The sequence below is a fragment of the Lepidothrix coronata genome, unplaced genomic scaffold, assembly GCF_001604755.1.
Source record: "Lepidothrix coronata isolate B3197 unplaced genomic scaffold, Lepidothrix_coronata-1.0 Scaffold75, whole genome shotgun sequence".
NCBI lineage: Eukaryota > Metazoa > Chordata > Aves > Passeriformes > Pipridae > Lepidothrix > Lepidothrix coronata.
The window spans coordinates 5,604,459-5,624,069 of NW_016690255.1; the positions used below are offsets into that span (position 1 = coordinate 5,604,459).

At 39.0% G+C, this 19,611-nt stretch overlaps 1 protein-coding gene and 1 long non-coding RNA gene across 4 annotated transcripts in view; one reads left to right on the forward strand and one right to left on the reverse strand.

The window, feature by feature from the left end:
- The window catches only part of LOC108499583, an 18,166-nt gene extending 8,108 nt beyond the window's left edge, over window positions 1-10,058 (forward strand). The window contains exons 2-5 of one of the 2 annotated variants that reach the window (XR_001875582.1): window positions 5,542-5,594; window positions 5,691-5,796; window positions 6,758-6,858; window positions 9,886-10,058. This is a non-coding gene — a long non-coding RNA (uncharacterized LOC108499583). Of the gene's footprint in view, window positions 1-4,914; window positions 5,595-5,690; window positions 5,797-6,757; window positions 6,859-9,885 lie in introns of those variants that run through there. The other variant, XR_001875581.1, reaches the window with a different exon arrangement.
- Window positions 10,059-10,117: 59 nt separating this feature from the next.
- On the reverse strand, window positions 10,118-14,770 carry MC5R (melanocortin 5 receptor). 2 transcript variants are annotated; one of them, XM_017819589.1, is made up of 3 exons: window positions 14,691-14,770; window positions 14,488-14,602; window positions 10,118-13,646 (listed from the first exon to the last, which is right to left on the reverse strand). In XM_017819589.1, the coding sequence occupies exon 3, from the start codon at window positions 13,562-13,564 to the stop codon at window positions 12,587-12,589; it is 978 nt and encodes a 325-aa protein (XP_017675078.1). In that variant the 5' UTR covers window positions 13,565-13,646; window positions 14,488-14,602; window positions 14,691-14,770; the 3' UTR covers window positions 10,118-12,586. The 2 variants fall into 2 exon arrangements, with proteins under 2 accessions (XP_017675078.1, XP_017675077.1); XM_017819588.1 differs by lacking the exon at window positions 14,691-14,770 and having other exon boundaries at window positions 14,488-14,663.
- Window positions 14,771-19,611: the final 4,841 nt, after the last annotated feature.

Sequence of the window (19,611 nt, forward strand, 5' to 3'; positions counted from 1 at the left end):
TTCAGAACAGCTCTAGAACCCATAATTAAACCTTACTTCTAAATTTGTCCCAAAGAAATTCTTCCAGCAAAATCAGTAATTATGCTTTCATTTATCTTTTACAATTTTATTTACACAAGTTTTCATCCTAATGGTTGAATTGATGTCTAAGATGATGTCTTATCCTTTCACTTGTGGAAATTTAAACATGAACATTGGCAGACATGAATTTAAGGTGATGTTTATTATTCCCTTGCATTTTACCTCCTCCAAATTTTGTAATTCCTTGATACCTACATTAAATATTTTGGAAGCAAGAAAAATACACAAGTAGCCAAAGATATGGATGATTAGAGATGCAGTAACCATAATCAGTGCAAAACTAAATAAGGTTAATCATAGTTGATTCAAATAAGGCTAAAATTTCCAGGAAATTAAATGATGAATTAAATGGGTCATGTCACTGCTAGACCTGGATAAACTAATTTTAACACAAATTATTCCATGATCTTAAATATTCTTTCTCTTTGTATGGGATTTTTTATCAATTAATTATTCCATCAATGTTTCTCAGTTCAAGCAGAATTTTGTGTAAAGCTATTTCACAGCTCAGGCTGTTCACTTGTACTCTGATTTCTGACTCAATCTTTGCATTAGTTTTCATACATTTCTGATGCTCTGGTCTTAACCTGAACTGATGAAAGCTTCTAGCATGTACCTTCACATTTATAAATGTAGGAAGATTTCTTTTGGACCGTATTAATTTACACCTTAAGAAGAACAGAGTTATCACTGTTCAGTAGATTTCTTGGGAAAGAGTCCTGAATATTTGTTAACTTATCATTAAACTTATTTCAACATTTTAAGACCAGAATGGATTAAGACAATCCAACAGCCTCACTTTTATAATAAAGACCATAAAAATATCATCCTCTGATTTCTGCACTGAGATCATTGGTGTATTAATTCCTCACTATTTTTTTCACAGCCTCTAGATTTATTATTTTAATACAATAGTGGCACCAGACATGAAAAGTCACATTTCCATGTTTGCAGAAAAAATTACTCCATTGATAGTGCATACATAGTCCTTTTACTTCTGTTTTCTTGCTTCATTCTAGCTCCAAAATAAAATATGCACACCGTACAAAGAAGTGGCAGAGATTAATGACACTTTGCAAAAACAAATTACACAATGAGTCATCTAATTTCTTTAGGCATTTGAATTTGTCAAGTACAGAACATGAAGACATTGATCCAGCTAAGCAATTTACCCAGGGTTCATCTACCTCTTGCACCGGGCCTTGATGAAGACACATTTAAAGAAGCTCTAAGCAAGCTGGTGCCAAGATTGTGGGAAGTATAACAGGCACTGACACTGCTGTCAGCAGCTGGCTGTTACACTTACCCAATGACAACACCATATTTTAGATGGCTAGGTTGCCTGGGCACAAGTCAGTCCTTGTGCCACATTTTCTTGTGTTCTGCAGGGATATCGGGTCTAGTAGTGGGATCTCTAGCACAGTTCCCTTATCCTAGAATCATCGAGTAGGCAGTCCCGGCAGATTTCAGAGAGACAGTTTGCAGTTGTGAAGAGCAGCCTGTTGTTATGTATTGGCTTGAATTGGAGACTAAACCAAGAATGCTGCCATAAAGCTACTGAACAGCAGGTGCCAGTTAACTAGAGATCTTTTGAAAGGAAAACCTGCAAACTGAAAAAGATGACCTCAAACCATATGACTGCAGATAGGCTAAGGGGATTTTAAACTAGATAGCTGCATATAAGGTGAGTAATCAAAGACATCAGACTTATTCTTTTTCATCCATCACTGGTTTTCTGTTTCCTGCAGGATGAATCCATTTTAAAATTAGCCTGTTTCTGCAGTGCAGAGCAAAGTGTTCCTGTAGGAGGGACTAGCAGTGCTTATCACTAACTTCTACTAAAGTACATGGTTACTCAAGGAAGAAGTTCTCAGTTGACCTGCAATACTACTAGACTGCAGCAGTAGATTGGTGAAGGACTAAAACTGAAAAGAAAACCATTGCAACTGCCTTTTCTGCAATACAAGCTATACAACAGCGGTAGAGGCTCACTGACAGCTAACCAGCAATAGGCCTAATAACCTCAACAAACTGGGAGTCAAATGTGCCTTAGTAGACAAGAGATTTTTAAGTGATTTCTACTCTATACAAGAAAAATAATTACTGTGGAATAAAAATCACTTCCATTGAGATTTTTTCCTCAAGTTGTAGCAAAATATTAGCTTAAAACTGTGGGTGTTGTTAACAAATCTCTATCTAATTTCCATGTATTTTCCCATTTCAAGAGCAAGAAATGACAGTTCATATTCTAACTCCCCTTTCTTTACAGAGAATTTTCAAATTCTCCCAGAAAACAGCAGGGAGAATTTGACACAATGTTCTGTCTTTGCCTGGTTTGTGGTTTTACCAAGGTATTTGCATTACAAATAATGTTTTTAGACCACCATCATCCTTTCTAAATCCTTGAAATACAGTCTAAGCATGCCTCATCCTAGAACTATTCAGCCCCACACTACAGGCCAAAACTGAAAGAAGGTGAATGTAAACATTCAAAATACAGTATCTGGCAGGAATTCCAGTGGCAAATTTATTAAGTTTAAGAATCAATAGTTTGTAAAGTTGAACTACGTTGGTCACTTCAAGCTAGAGGTCTTGTCTCTGCCTTACGAAGTCTCCCTGTTTGAAATGTATTTTAAATGAAAGCAGATATTACATTGAAAGTACAGTTAAATTAAAACTTCCATAGAAAAATACAGAAACCCCTCAAGTACAACTTTTAAGGTGTGCATCCCTTGTGGCCTGGCTTATTAGAAAAGGAATGCCAGTCTAATGAAACCTTCCCTTACCTAAGAGCTAAGACAATTGCTAACATCCAAGTCAGTAACAACGAATTTGACACCCTTAAGCCTTGAAATCCTATAAACTCTGACTGATTCACTTAATTAATAAAGAAAATGGTTTGTATTTGCTTTGTTTTCAAAGGACAGTCTCAATCAGTAAAAGCATTTCAGAGGAGTAAGGATGCATTAGTAAGAGGGATTACTAGCCTGCAAAGTGCTCTCAGTTTTAAAAAGCCTCCAGACACTTTCTTGTCCTGCAAGTCAGTGTCCCACTCCCTATCCTTAATATATATTTTAGCAATGTATAGCAGGTCGATAACGCTAAGACAACCCAGGTGGAGGCAGAAATCTGGAATGGTTTATTTGACATACAGGCTGATATTTTAAGGGTCTGGGGTCTACATATTCATGGGGGGGGGGCCTGTAAAACAGGAGGTTTTACAAGGATGAGGTAAGGGAAAAACCCAAGTTACACCTTTTGGGTTTAGCACTTACATCATGGGGAAAAAACACTTATTTTAGGATTACATTTTTGGGGATTTACCTGGGGGAGAGATATCCAGTGTTTACAGACTACATAGGATACCCAGGGAGGGGGAAAACAACAATGGATTTTATGCAGAGGCTTGATAACATCACAGCACAATGCCTCTGTATCTTGGCAGGACATTACAAACAGGTGACATCCTGTCTGGTCCTCAAATGCAGGTTTTTTCCCCAGCATTTGTAGCCCAAGGTTTCTGTTTAAACCCAGCAGTTTCTTTTTCTGATATCCGAATTTTCAGACTCCAACAGCAATGTATTTATTTATTTAGTCAAGCTTCAGAGATCATAGCTGTTGCTTCAGAGTTTTTCACATTGCAAAAAAATTCCAGACCTGCTACAAAGATGCCACTCAGAGGCAACAAGCCTTAGCTGAGAAACGAGAAGAAAAATAAAAAGCTAAGTGCTACTTAACCGCAAAGGTACAAAACCAGTATTTTAGAGCTCTACTTTCAAGAATACCTCGTCTTTATCTCCCTACCTTTACCCTCAGGACAATGGTATGCTTCTGCAAGCTTTCTTGCAGCAACAGTTTGAAATTTCATTCACTAGTGTTTGCAAAATACTTCGAGGCTCTCAGAAGGGAGATGCTACTGAATTCTAAATATCTGTTTAATTAGCTCTGATCAGAAGTTATTTTACCCAGTCAAGCTGAAAGATCAAAAATATAATTGAAAAATAAACTGCAGAACAAAACAAAACAAAAATCAATTTGGAGATTGTTTAATGCCTTCCTGTTTCTCTGTGGAGAAGGCTTAGTGTATCTCTTCTGAAGTGCACGACTGCCAGGGCCCCATGGACACCCCCTTCCAGGGCTGGAGTGTGTATGAGGGGGAGCTGCTGCAGGCAGTGGTGACTTAGGACAAGGTCCGGGAGCCGCCTCTGCAAGGCCTCTTCTTTATTAGCTCTGTTAATTCGCCACGGATTTCCTTCATTATTGTTAGCCACATCCATGTCATTAGATGCTTTTATTTTTTCACAGCACTAACAATTCTGGCACTTCACTGGCCATTATTTATTCAGCAAAGTTTTAAAGGATGTGTAATTCCAGGTGCCCAGCCTCCCTGTATCTTCACTCTGGTCCTTTCCTGAGAATTAAACCTTTCATTATTCAGCCCAGTAATTTCTGACCCTCTTTATAAATTCAGTACAGTCTGCTGACTGACATTTTCAACAAAAGGTCATCTGAAATACACACAGTGTTCCTTGTATTGCCTGCCTTCCCCTCTAAAGGTCCACCAGAGCTAATGTTGAATTTGTCATCTATTTACTCATTACATTGTGCAATAGGCCTTTGATCCCCCACTTGTCTGTATGCCAGGGCTGTCTCCCATGTGGTAGATCTAGGGTGGCTTTCCTCTTTTCCATTCCCTCCTAATTAAGCTGGACATATTTTCAATATCCCCCACTCTAAATAAGAGTCCAGTCTATTGCTTAAAATGCCACAGCTAGGTTCATTTATTAATTGCACAAGACTGAAGCATCAGGCATGTGGCCAACAAAACAAAGTAGCTGCATGAGGAGCTGGGAGCCCAAATTCACCTGTCCCTTGTTGTACCTAAAGTCCTTGCACCTTTCAGTTTTCTGGAAGCTGAGAACCTCTGCTTTGGGCAACAGAGACACCGAGGGCCATAGACTGTAGATGCCATCTTACACATTAGTTCTGTCAAAATTAGCCAAAAATATGCTTCTCCATTTGTTTCACCAAAGGAAATGGTGAAACACTTTCTAGAGTATAACTAACCCAGCAGGCTACATACCAAATACAAGTGAATTTTTAACTCATTAAGTTTTCCTCCAGATTCAGAGTTGGCCGTGCCAGTGTCCCTTTTCATAGTGAAAATCTGAATATTTAGAGTTTCACTGTGCGATGAAAAACCTGGATTTCATTCAAGGACTTACTTCCTACCTCTTCATTTTTTATGCACTTTATGCAGGGGCATGAACTGTCATTGGAACTGCACTTGAAATTTAAGTGATTCATCTCTTTTCTCTGCCATTTGAAAGGAGGGCTTTTTGAGCATCTGCTTTTCAAACTGTGAGCACCAAGCAGAACACTTAAGCTCAGAAGAAGTCAAAGCTTTAACCCACTTTTTCCAAGTGAGTTAAGCAGGTTCTATATGACCTGATTTTACAGAGCCCTCCAGCCAGGCCACTGGATCCCACTGGAAGGCCCACTGAGGAAAGCTGGTGAGTTCTTGGACTAAGGAACATGAAAAATAAATGTATATCTTGACATTCTGATTTAAACTAATGTTTAAAATATTGTTATTTTCCTTTCTGAAGAAGAAGGAGCTTGAGACATACCACACCCTGAGTTCCTACTATATATCTTTGTGGGGAGAAGATGTCTGACAAAGCACTCCAGTGGAATGGGATTCAATCATACCTGGTGAGGGTCTTGCACACAGACTTGGACCCAAGTTTCCAGCACCCACTGACTCTATTCCTCTGAAACTGAATTTGGCACAAGTGTGTCTACCAGGACATTTTTTAATGCAGCCTGGTCCTTACAGTAGGAAAAGGCAATTCATTTTCATTCTCTATAAGAGTCAAGTGTGAACTTAACAAATATTTAAAATGCTTGTTTGCCCAAGCTCCACCACTTATCTACCACTCCGTGAGCAGAGAGCAGGAATCTACTCTCCTTGTTATAGTCAGATCTCTTCATGTTCTCTGGGAAAAACGTTTGGGAAAGAGCTACTTTTGGTTTCACTGAAGTATCTTTGAGTTGAGGTCAATGTTGGCACTACTAATAATGATATTGCTATAGATTTAAAACAAAATTAAAGTATATTTCCTAGTATTCTTTCAATGGATGAATATCCTGGACAGATTCCCCTGACTCAAAAACCACAAGAAACCTGTGAGGAATAAGTAATAGTAAGATCTGTGTAAGGCTCTCCCAGCCTTATGAAGTGTGGGGAAATAGAAGTTCAGGGACTTATACCCAGACCCAAATTGCATGCAAAGCTTTCCAGAAGGCAGTTCAGAGCAAACCTATGACAAAGAAAAGGCATAAGACAAAGATAATAGGCATTCCTAGGGTCATATTTTCGGGGTAGGTGAAGCAGGCACAAAGTTTCTGTGAAAAATACGAAAACCAATGAAAAACCTAATTCACAGGGAACTCTGCTTACTGCCTGCCAAAACTAACTGTGTCTTGCTAAAAACTGGCAAACTAGGGAGAAAAATTAATGTCATTTTCTTTGTGGGTTTATGTTTTGGTTTGTTGCTGTTAATTAAGGCATTAATCCAGTGGGGCGTTAAAAAAGTTCTTTTGATGCCTTTGAAAATCATCTGGACCCAGCGTACACAACTCATCATTCCATTTCTCATCTTGCTTTAATCAGGTGTAAAAACAGCCTAATTGAAAGGATTGGAGTGATGAATCACCATCTGGAGGCAGCTGCACAAATGATATTCTCAAAGAAATTATGAGCTTCTAGGAGACGTTTGTATCTGAACTTGGGGTCCCTGATCCTCAGCCACCCAGGAGCACGGCTGGGACACACTAAAAGGCCCTTCTACCCTCAGTGCCCAGGCTTTCATCTCATCAGAGGTAGGGAAATGAAAGCTGTGTCCAGCAGATGAGTTCTGCTACAGAGCTGGGGCACAGCCAAGGCAGGTATTTGCACCTAGAAACACAGAAGCACTCCTAAGTAATGTATTTTTTTGCATATATTTTATGTGCCCTTACAATTGAAAATTAAAGCCTATTTAGAGAACAGAGAGTATTTGTTCCTATAAGCATTTTAGAGATCTTGAAATTTTCCACATTATGGAGTATGTTGTACTAAATGAAAGTGTATTGCTACGTACTGCCTAGAGAACAAAACAGACACCATCGTCTGGCACTGTAAAAATGTAGTTTTCATCTAGATCTGGATTATCGTTTGCTTTTCTGCCTCCCCCCCCGCCTTGCCCTCCCTCAAGCCAAAAAGAATATAGTAGATCTAGGAAAACAATGTAACAACAACAATATATGAAGATACCAGTAGAAATTAAATAGGCTAGGATCCTTCGCTGGAAAAAAGAAAACTTTATAGACGAATATAAGCGAGTAGGATAATGAATGGAACAGGGAAAGTGAATGGGGACTAGTTATTTCTTTTCTTTACGACATAAGGACTATAGGGCACTGAAGAAAACTTCCAGGAAGATATTTCATAATGGAAAAAAATAATTTTTCCACTCAAACTGTCTAACCTTGGAAACAAGATATTGCAGATTAAAATAAAGAGATACGAAAGTGATTAGATAAATTCATATGACACATTCATAGAGAGCCCAGTTATAAAGCTGTAAATATAACCTCCTGCCCAATACCCTAAACCATAGCTTGCTGGAAGCTCTACTAGCATTCCAGAGGGTTACCAGATATGTATCCAGACTTTTCATTATGTCCATAAAAAACTGTTCTTTATTTTGATGAAGACCCTCCAGTCTCAGTATTCAGCACAGCTAGTCATGCATTTTTAGGCAAGCAGCTCAAAAAAAAAAAAAGTTGTAGGAATAATGCTTAAGGACCACAAGAATTTAACTAATTTACTAGATCTTTAGTGTGACAGGTGCTAAGGGAACTCTGTTCTGCACTGATTTGCTGTAATTTTCAAAAGCTTGAGATGTAAAAAGTACTTGAGGTTTTTTCCTTCTTATTCTGATTTAAACTGTTGCTAGTTTGTTCACAGGTAGAGGAAATACCTGAGAAACACATGCAGGTTAGAAAGCAGTGTAACAAATAACGGAATGACAAGGAGCAGGGAGGTTAGAAAAAAAGAAATTGTACATTGGTACATACATTTCATCTGTTGATGTCATCTGTGATTGTACTTTATATTTGCCAGTAAGAACTTATGTAGGCATGTATGTAAGTATAAACACACACACACATATCTCAGATTCTCCTTTTCTGTCCTGTATGAAAAACAAGTGGAATCCAAGATACACACAGCTCAGGTTGTAACAGATGATAAGATTAGAAAAGGAGGGAGAACGTCTCACCTGGAGATAACCTAGCACAGGGACTTATGCAGGCAGCTCCACCACAGCCTGCATGACCTTCTGTCCCTCATGTGGGGATCCTCATTTCCACATCTATGTTCCCATGTCTTCTTTACCCACTCTGTCTAACTGTGCTTGCACTGCAACGCAGCTGAAGACTGGGACCATCCATTGCAATTCCTGAACGCAGCAGTGGTCACCACGAGTTGGTCTTCTGTGCAAGAAGCTGATGAGAAGCAGAAGTATTTACAGCAAGACAGGCAGGAGAATCCCCAACAAGGCTTTGCTGTAAAACCAAGTCCTTGAAGATTTCAGGGAGCAGACTGTGTGGGGGAGTTTTTTTCCCAAAGATTACAAATCTTTTCTGCCTTCTTAAAGTTTGTGTGTGCAGGAAATTCCTGTGGTTTCTGCACTTGTTTGCTCAGGACTCACAAAAACACAACTCAAGTCTCCAGACAGACACTTAGAGAAGGTTTTCTAGAAGGAAAAGCCTAGCAGTGGGAATGAAAGCACAACCCACTCTCAAAAGGATTCCACACTGTATTAGTCTGTACCACTGGACACGGGTTGCACACTGGGTGCAGGCCTGTATTAGTCTGTACCATAACACTGGTTACACACTGGGTGTAGGCTGTAGAGCTGAAAGCAATCATCCCTCCCAGTCCAAACTCAGAGGAAGTAGGACTCAGCAATTAGAGTCCTTTATGACAGATTTGGACCCATTTGGGAAGCAGGATCTTAAAGTCCCGGATCATAAACAACTTCTTTGCTCCATTCAGTTATGACTGTTTTGTTTTAGAGGAGATGTTAAGGCTCTTGAAAAACTGTTATTTCCAGGTACTTTATTGAGGCCTTGGCCTGGAGAAAAGATTCAGATTTTTTCTATTAATATTCCTGCTGATACTAACCTGCTTAAAATACAGGTGACTTTGTGGAAGTCCCACCTGCAACAGAATTGAGATCCAAATAATTGCTTATCAAAAGCTTTTAAATACACAAGTTAAAAACAGTGAAATGTTCTGTCATCAAAGTAACACTGGGCAATATAAATTGGTTTTGGAGCTCTGGGACAGAAATAGTGTGATTTGATGGGTTTTTTCCAATTACTAAAGCTAAACCATAAATGACTGGCTGTATAAGCAAGAGTAGTGTTGTTAATTGCAGGGACTTGGTGCAATGATAGCCTAACAACTAATTTTTTCATGACTGTCCCTTGACAGCAAATTTCCTAATTACCCAATGCTTGCTTGCCCGCCCCAGTCTATCAGAATACTTAGTGTTTTCTAGTCTCTGAGAGAAGTGAGAGCACGCTAAATGTTCCTTTTATTCTGCAGCTAAACAGGAGAAAGAAACATATTAAAGCATGTCATAGTCTTCCAGAGATATGTATTTTATATGCATTCCTATAGTTGCAACAGCTTTTTTTGCAGGAACTGTTCTAATCTGTTCTTGCAAATACTTTCGTTTCACCCTTAAGCTGTTTCAGCTTCCCACCTCTAAAGCTTATAATGAAGATGTGATGCTGACACCCAGAGGAACACAGGTATGAATGTAAATACATTGTATTAGTCTGTAACTCTCATTCAGAACGTGTTTCTTAATAAGACATCTGTTTAAATTGAGACATGAAAGTCTGTAATGCAATATTCCCTCTGTGAATAATCTATAAGGTAGCAGACGCGTTACAATGAGTAACCAGTAACAGTGGGTTTTCCAGCAATCCAGTTTAATAGTTTCTTCATATGTCTGTGTTTATACATCAAACAAACTTCAAACAAAACAAAACAAAAAAATTAATATACAATTCAAGAAAACACCCAAAGCTTTTACACTTTTGGCTTCCCCTTTGTCATTTTGCAATTATGTACAAGACTGTCTTATTTGCAATACCTGGTGAGGATTGAATGATTTATTTACATCAGCTGATGCATTTCACTGTGCAATGGAGCTATCTCCTTTTGCCATTTACATTCCTAGTTGCAAGAGCCCACATTTAGGTGCTATTTATGGATAGGGTTCAAGAGATGGACTGAAACAAGACAAGATTCTCACTACTGACCACAAACATATCTCTGAAATCCCATTTTCAGATGTAGCTGAAGGAAGATTCCAGAACCTAGTGCACTGATATAACCATTATATCAGTCAGCACAATAAGATATCTTCACTGAGAATAACATTCCCACTCATGTTAGAGTGAGATAAGTGTGAGCTGGACGAATAATATCTTTTCAGGTGCAGCAGACAAAATGTATAACTCTAGTGCTAAAGCTACACCTTACTTCTCCTGTCAGAGACCTCCAAAGCAAATGAAAACACAAGTGTTCTATCTTTTTAAATGTTTGGAGGAGAATATCTTACAATTTTTCTTACACAAAAGATAAAATTAGGAGGGAAAAATTATCATTTTATCATAATATGCAAACTGTTTCATAGAAACACCAAATAACTTGGTTTGGAAGGGACCTATGGAGGTAATCTATTCCTAATCATTCAAAGCAGGGCCAGCTTCAAAGTCAATCACCTTTCAACTTCAACCAGATTGTTCAGGGCTGAGTACAGTCAAGTTTTGAATATCTTTAAGGATGGAGTTTGCACAACAACTGGGCGCCTGTTCCTATGTTTGACCACCCTTATTGTAAAAAAATTTCCTATAACTGAATCAGGACTTTCACCTTGAAGGTATAACCTAACACCCATGGAATATATCATATTCCTTCTATTGAGAACAAGAGTTTTACTGCATCTGTAAACCAAGTATAACAAGCATTATTCTTTCAGATTTCAGAAGGAATAGCTCATTTTTCCATTTTTTCTGATATCTAGTTAGTGGGTTGTCACCACTTGAAATATTTTCATAGCTTAAATCACAGTGCAAGATATGCACCATCCATGCTCATCAAGAAATCAATGCCATACTTCCACTTCCTTCATCTGTGATAAATCCAACATTTTGTACATTACACAGCTGTTGCAGAACAGCACGTTTATGAAAGCATGACTAGATGCAAATTACTCACACAAAAGGCATGAGAGTTTCAGCCTGGAATCCTCTCAACAAAGACAAAATCTGTTTTTTTTGGGGAGCAAAAGTCAGGACTCTTTGTAATAGCAACACGTGCCTGAGGTTTTGAAATCCGTCTTTTGCCATTGACTGCTATGGTTTTTGATTATCAAACTTGTTTTTTCTCTCCCAGCTTGAAATATACAATCTACAGAACAACTTCCTCCAGTAACAGAGGCTCCTCACAACCAAAAGGTTTTTCTGATGTCTGTTCAAAGGCAGGCACTCACCCAAGTTTTTCGATCTTCACAAAACATTACATGACTATCTAGAGTCATGTACCCTTTACTTCTCTAGCCCTGGTGAATAAAGAAAACAGACAAACTCAAATCAGCTCAGTCTTCATATTCAGCCTTAAAATCCACCTAAGATACATCACACATCAGTGTGATTAAAACACAGATAGTCATATATGACAAAGTACTGTATCCAACCTGGAAAATCTCATGGTAACACAGGCCTCTTACATAATACACATTTTATGACAGTAACAGTCATGACTGGAATACGAGACTGCTGATATGTGCATGTATATTGGTCATAATTGTTGACCAAGGTATGTGAAGCTTGATAATTGGAGCTACTTCTCTGATTTTGTATCTTTAGAAATAAATAGCAAAAAAAAAAAAAAAAAAAAAAAAAAAAAAAAAGAAAAAACACCACCTGGTAATTCTGGACATCAAAATAAGCCAGGCTTATTTTTACCTAGAGAGACAATTTTTTTTTCCTAGAGAGAAAGATAATATTAAAAGAAACACATATTGAAAGGATGATGGTTTCATTCACATGGCAGGTCTCACTCATTGCGTTTAGCAGAAAGTATGGCTTTCCCTGTATAATCCCCTAAAAAAATCCAGCCTTTGGTAGAGTAAATGAGATTCAAAATATTCTTTTCCCCATTATACAGACGCACTGAGTAGCTCCTACCATCAGCATGACAGAGGTGTGTGGAGGGAAAGAAATGTAAAATCACATGTTAAAAAATAGGTTCTGATTGCTGCAGAAATCATCACAGCTGAACAGAGAAACTATGTTCCATTGGCATTTCAGCAGAGTTATAAGATGCGGCAAGATGTTGCATTTCTATTCTCTTTCTTGGTTTGGTTTTGCTTTCTCAATACTTGTCTGATAAACCACAGATCATTCTCAGGCTATAGCAACAAATTATCTCTTTGAAGGTCTTCCTCATTTCCTGGCTACGAAAGGCGTAAATCAAGGGATCGATCACTGAATTGCACATGATGAGAATGAGGTACATGTTGAAGTGAGACATGAAGCAAACACAGTAGAGGTTTTGAGGGCAGGAGATCATCAGGATGAGATGAAGGAAGAATGGAGCCCAGCAAACAATGAAGATGCCAAGAAGCATAGTCAGAGTGATGGCTCCTTTCATGCTGGTTCTTTGGCGGACAGAGTTGTACCCAGGCAAAGCAGCAATTTTCTTCACATGAGTACGAGCCAGGAGGAACATATGGATGTACAGTGAGACCATGAGGAACAACATGGTAAAAAACATAGTGATGAGACAAATGACCACGTAAGTTGATTCATAATAAAGAATGAAGATAATGCCACAGCCCGTGCAAAAAGTCCAGATGCATGCAATAATAAGCCCTGATCTTTTCGCTGTCATGATGTTGTGATAACGCAGGGCATAGAAGATAGTGATGTATCTGTCTACTGCTATAGCCAACAAACTGCACATGGAAGCCACCACAGATATGCAAATCATTGAATCAAAGACATTGTCTATATGACGGACAAAGGCATCTTCCATAATGATGTGTCTATTGTTTATTAAGTATATCGTTATGGTCTCCCAAGCATTAGACACACTAACCAGCATGTCAGCCACTGCTAAACTGCAAACAAAAAAATACATTGGTGAATGCAAGTTCTTGTTCTTAACTATTGCACATATAACTAAGATGTTTTCAAGCAGGCTTACGATGCCCAGAGTTAGGAACACCTCAGCTGCAATGACCACTTGCTCACATGGCGATGACTTGCTCTTGACAGTAGGCCCAGTAAAGTTGCTACCAAAGGCACTCAAGTTTAGTTCAGAAACATACAATTGAGAGGACGTGTTCATGTCTGGAAGCTAACACATTCTATTCCTTCTGAGGGGCTTGCCAAGGAGTGTGATAAATGCATTTTCCAAAAGATAAAAGATCCTGCCAAAAAAAAAATATATTACGATGAGTACAGGCAGAAGTTGACAAAATAAATATCACCTGTTTCTATTTAATTTGGCTCATGCATGTCCTGCCACTTCCACACCGTATTCCTCTACTGATTCTAAATTAACCTTTGGTCAGCTCAGAGATTTTCTACCCATCCTTACTGGGAAATTAAAACAACAAACTAATGAAGAGATTCACCCACCCTTCATTTATTCTTTTGTTTATTCTATTTGGTCCCCTGGAATAATCCCCCAGATTTTCCTGGAAATTCTGCTGAAAAAACAAACAAGCAGTTTTCACAGTCCTGACTCTCAGACTCCAGAAATGTAGGAGAATGTAGTATTAGGTCCAGCAGAAACCACTCACTTGAATACAATATATAGAAGTTTTGATCATTGTCACAATTAAGAATTGAATATTTTCAGTTACATAATTAAATGCTTTCCTGACCTTTGTACTTTTAAGTTTGCATGAACTGTGCTATAAACAGTTTATCTGTGCAATACTAATATGCTCATTTAAAAGCATTAATGGTATTAAACACCTAACCAAGGCAAATCCATACATTTCAGGATACACTAAGTTTACAGAATTAGTGTGGGTAGAAGTCGTTGTAGCATAAGTTTTCTATTCCAGATCATTAATATTTTATTCAATTTTTTTTTGTAATGACAATATTTAGGACAAGTTGTAAGCCATTCTATTCTTAATAAGTGTAACACTTAGAGTTGTTTGTCAGTGACTTGTTGCAAATAAAATTCAAAGCATATAATGCTAAACAATTTTCAGTTTTTAAAGTAGCTTTCTATTTGCAGTGAAGAATTAACTGTACCTATTTATCAGAGCTGCTCCTTCAGCTGCTCTTCCTCTTCATCGCCTGCAACCTTTCCTCCAGAGAGCTGAAGTTTCAGCCCCCCTCCTCTCCCAACATCTGGGGCTGGGGATTCCTTGGTGGGAATAGATGGGAAAAAAAAATAGAGGGAAAGGAATGAGCAAATCCATAGAGTCAAAGCTGATCGCGTATAAATTACTTACTGTGCAACTGCCTTTTTATAGACTCCAAGCAATAATGACTTCAGTACTCAAACTGTGGCTCCTCCTCCCCTTCTTTGCCCCTCTGGACTTCTCTTTCCACAGATCTCGTAGCAAAGGATTGGTTTTTTACCACCATCTAGTGGTCTTCTCCTGTCTTTCTAACTGAACAGTGATTCTGATCTGAAATTCATTACGACCATTCGATAATATTAAAGGGGGAGATGTACTAGGCATGCTCCTTTCCAAAGCCATAGAGTTGTTTCTTTTTTATTTTTTTGTTTTCTTTGCTGTTGCTAGTATACTACCAATAAGTTCATGCTGCAATAGTGCTCCAAAAGGGGTGAGAACAGAAGACTCTTATTGAAGTGAGAGATTTATTACTGTTGTAAGCATTTGCATTATATTCAGTTTGGGGTTTTTTTCAGAAATAAGAACCGACTGTTACAAATCTCAGGGAAGAAGATATATTCAAATAATTTGCATAAAAAAAATAGAACAAATAAACGGTTGTGTTCTGTCTGCCTCGCTAGAACCAAGATTTCAGTGTAGAAATGGAAGGAACACACAGTATCATGCCAGGAGCCAGGGCTTCCCAAAATGTATGTGAATTCCCCAAGGTTTCATGGGACCTAAGAAATATTAAACTCAGGACTCAGTATTCTGATGGTTAAAGTTCCTCTGTGGGTCTAGCAGTCAGGCAGCTGATGTTCCTTCTGGGCCTTAACCAAAAGGTGGTAAAATCAGTGCAAGTCTTTAGCAAATCGTCCCTGCTTCTGTGTGTAGACTGGTGAATGCAAAGCACACAGTTTCCTGACACTGCCAAATGCCCTCCATGTTACTTACTAACCAGATAGTCAAATGCCATTCAGTATACAAAGTCTCTGCATCTCCAAATCACCACTTTTCCACAAATTAGTGGGTTGAATTTTTTTTGCAGTGTATAACAGTTTCAAATGTTCATTTTTAGCCTATAATATTTTTTTTAAAGAGTCACCACCACCAAACACTAATTTTACTGCTATATTCTGTGCCATTTTGTATTCAGTGTTCAGCTAAAGTTTATGCATTGAAACCACTGTATGAAATATTCTTACGTACAAATAGTCCCTGCAGCAAAGGTGACAGTGAAAAGCATCTTTATTATTTTGAGTAAAATGTCTCCTCGAGCATTATGCAGTTATAGTCAGGAGATGAAATTTGCCTATCCCTTCTCCCCAGTACGGGAAAGAGAATTTAGATTATCACAAACGAGAGGTAGCAAACTATGCTCAAGTGCAGCTGTTCAGTCTGAGTGGATGCCAGCTAGCCAACACACACACTCCCTGCTGTATCTCACCTGTGTGCCAATTCTGAGCTCATAGCTCTTTGCTGTGCCCAAAAGAAAAGTATAGAGAAGGGTCACCTGCAGTTCTCTTCCTGTTCTTTAATGGAAAACATTTTTTTTGTTATCTTTGATTATCTTTTGCATAGCTTTTGATTTTCCCATTTCAGACCTTGGAAATTAGATACCTAACAGTAAAATTTTACTTCTTTTGGTGTTCTTATATCTAGAAAGAACTGTGCAGACGTTGTGCTCTTTCCACTTCCAATTACGTCTCTTGCAGCAAATTGCTTTGTTATTGATGTTGTTTATTATATTTATTCTATTCTTTCCATTTACAAATTTCTCTGTATGTTCAGTTTAACAGAGCTCTTGGCAACCAGCTTAGCTGCCTTTACAAAAGTTCTCAATGTACCTGGTAGGACTTGGTAGACCAGCCAATTACAAGAAATAAATCACACATCAGACTGGATGGTTTGGCTGTTATTCCTTAGAGCAATGCCAAGATTCTCATATAAAAATTATGAATCAGCCTTTGGATTCTTGTTCCACAAGCCAGACACTGCAGGCATAAATCTTGGTACAAGTGTCTATGCTATGCAAAGAAACTCCCTTGTTTACAAAGCTTGCAGAAAAATTGCCTGCCTGCAAAATGGGTAGTGATACAGATGAATTTTTTTTTATATTAGATGATAAAATGGAAAAATACTTCCCTCCCCACCTCACCCCAAAAAAAAGAATTTTGTCATTATATTGCTGCAGTAAACAGCTCTAAATGTTATGGCTCGACAAGCAAATAACAAAAGGGACATGAAGTAGCAGTGGGTGAAGGCATGCAGGTGAGTTATGAGGATTTTAAGTAAAGGGGTACAGGAGCAGATCTTTGGATTCCCTTGGGAAGAATCCAAGAATGCCTTCACCTTCCAGCTGGAGGACTCCTGAATGAATAGGCTTGTCTTTCAGATGTTCATGACTTTAGTGTTCAGCTCCCTTGACTGTTCAGTTAAATAAATTCTCTAACTCTACCAACAAGTTGGCACTCAGTGCCTTCCCAGGTCACAAAGGTCATGTCTGGACTGTCAGTGAGAGCAAACAGTAATGTATGCATCACAAAGCCTGAATTGGTATTTAGCTATAGGCTGTACCAACACAGTACAGGACCTGACCTGGGCACCCTGAGGAATACACTGAAGCTCCCATTCTGTTCTCAGTCCACCATTTTCTTTTCACAGATGCAAAGAGGAAGAGAGGTTGAATGGGGGCCCTGGGGTACAGGTTCACAGGTCTCCCTGCAGCATAGAAACAAGGACAGCTGGGTATACGTGAAGGAACCTGGATCTGGAGCCATTGACAGTGCTACTGAGGTCCATGGTCATTCCAAAAGGGACACTAAAATGTATCCTTAGGAAGAGGTCTTTTTATGTAATAATGGCCAGTCTTCGCGAGCGAAGATTTGGGAAAGGTCATTAACCCTTCGAGCCTGCGCAGTGGATTTTTTAGGTGAGACACAGCGTGCGCTGAACTGAGCCCACCCTTTAATCCTGAGGTTCATCTGCCGGGGCCGAGCAAGCTTGGACAGTGGCAGTGAGGTCCTCAGAACATAGGTTTGTTTAGAGTGACCTTCTCTTAGATGAATTGTCTTACAAGGCTAACGAGCTCCATCTGCCCGGGGGGCTGGGAATCGAACCCGGGTCGCAGCGGTGAGAGTCCTGCACCCTAACCACTAGACCACCAGAGGCCCCCGCTGCGACCCGGGTTCAATTCCCAGCCCCCCAGGCAGATGGAGCTCATCAGCCTTGTAAGGCAATCCATCTAAGAGAAGGTCACTCTAAACAAACCTACGTCCTGGGGACCTCACTTTTTATGTACTTCATGTAACATCTTACATGGTGTAAGGAAAAAATTAAATGCTAGAATCCCCTGTTTCACTGAACTCAACAAAAAATTTTGTTGGGTTCCAGGAAAAGAGATAGAAAGTGTTACAGAAAGACATCAGTGAACAGAAGAAAGAAGTGAAATAGGGTTTCAGCAGAGAAAGAGATACCAGGGCCTGTTTCTGTCCGATGCCATTTTTTTCAATTGTGAAGTGGTGAGAGAGAGCAGAAGCCACTTTAGATACATATCTGCCTCTTGGGCTTCAAAAGCAGCCATAACAATGCCCCTGGCAGAAAGAGCCAGCCCTTGCCTGCCATCAGCACCACTGGCAATCATGCCAGAGCTCCCCTTCATCCAGCACATCCACTGGAACTACCCTGACATGTAGGTCAAGTTAAACCATGTCAAAACCAGCAGGGAATTGCATGCAATTCACAACAGCAAGATACTGATTTTATCAATAAATATATAAGTGGGGCCAACAGCAGAACCTGCACGTGCCCCCAAAGACGTTTCTGTAAGAATAGGTAGTTACGCTCAGATGCATTCGGGTATTAATCTGTTCTAATCTTAACAGGTTCAGAGATGAGTGTTAGTGAGGTTAATACAAATCTACCAAACTTGTCCAGTGCTACTACATTCAAGCAATTCAATTTCAATGTCCTTCTCAAGCTATTTTTATCTATTGGATGAAAATACATTTGTTCTTTGTAACATTTCTTTGGATTGGTGCTCTTGGTCTGTTTATGAAATCCTTCTTCTCTCTACTTCTTGCCTATGCTGTCATTAGCATATTTCACGGCCACAGAGATCTCTTGCAGACTGCTGCAAGAGATAAGGCATGGATCACCAAAAGGGAAGATCATGGCCTTTTGAATCACATAACAAATGTTCTCTAATTTCTCAGACTGAGAAAATTATTTCTTTTGACCTCTGTGCTGAGTAGCCTTGTCTGAGTCTCATCAAGGTCCCCACTATTACCTCCCCAGCATTACCAGCCAGTTAGACTTTAATAAAGACAGGCAATTAATTGAAATTTAAAAAAAAAAAAAAAGGCATCATTACTTCTTGTCCTTAAATAAAGAAACCTGGATGAGGTGGTGGTAAACTGTAGTTCAGTCCCCTTGCTTTTCAAGGGAACAGCTGGAAACCTAAAAGTTAGGCTTTGCAGTAAATTGTGGCATAGTGAACACTTTCTTTTACATCACGGCCATAATCTTCAAATCAACATTTGATTTTTTTTTTTTTCAAAAAGAAAAGCAAGACTGTGAAAAGACATCAAAATATCACACAAGCTGTGCCCTGTTAAAGGGTAGGATCAGCCATACTTAGTATGACTGCACTACACTAGCACTTTTGTTTATCAACCCTTTCATCTGAGCCTTCAAAATGGTTTGAGATCATCTCTTGTCACTCTCAGTACCTATTTGTGGTGCTCCTTGCATTAGAGTAGAAAGCTGAGAAAGAGTATAAGGCAGTTAAGAAAGACATATCTTAATAACCTTAACTGGATGATGCTGTAAATAGCCTCCTAAACTGTAAAAGAGTAATAAGAGGTGTAGTAACCATCATTTTTATGTGTCTCTAATTAGAGCCAATTCCAGTACTGAATCATCCCCTAGAATTTTATTAGAGGGTGGGTCAGAAGTACAGACCTGGTGAATCACATAAAATTGCCAGCTGCAGACTACACAAAGCACTGATGACCAGCAGAAGACTGTGGAA

Excerpts from the sequence above, each read along its gene's own strand:
- MC5R (XM_017819589.1), bottom strand. The coding sequence starts at position 13,564 with ATGAACACGTCCTCTCAATTGTATGTTTCTGAACTAAACTTGAGTGCC.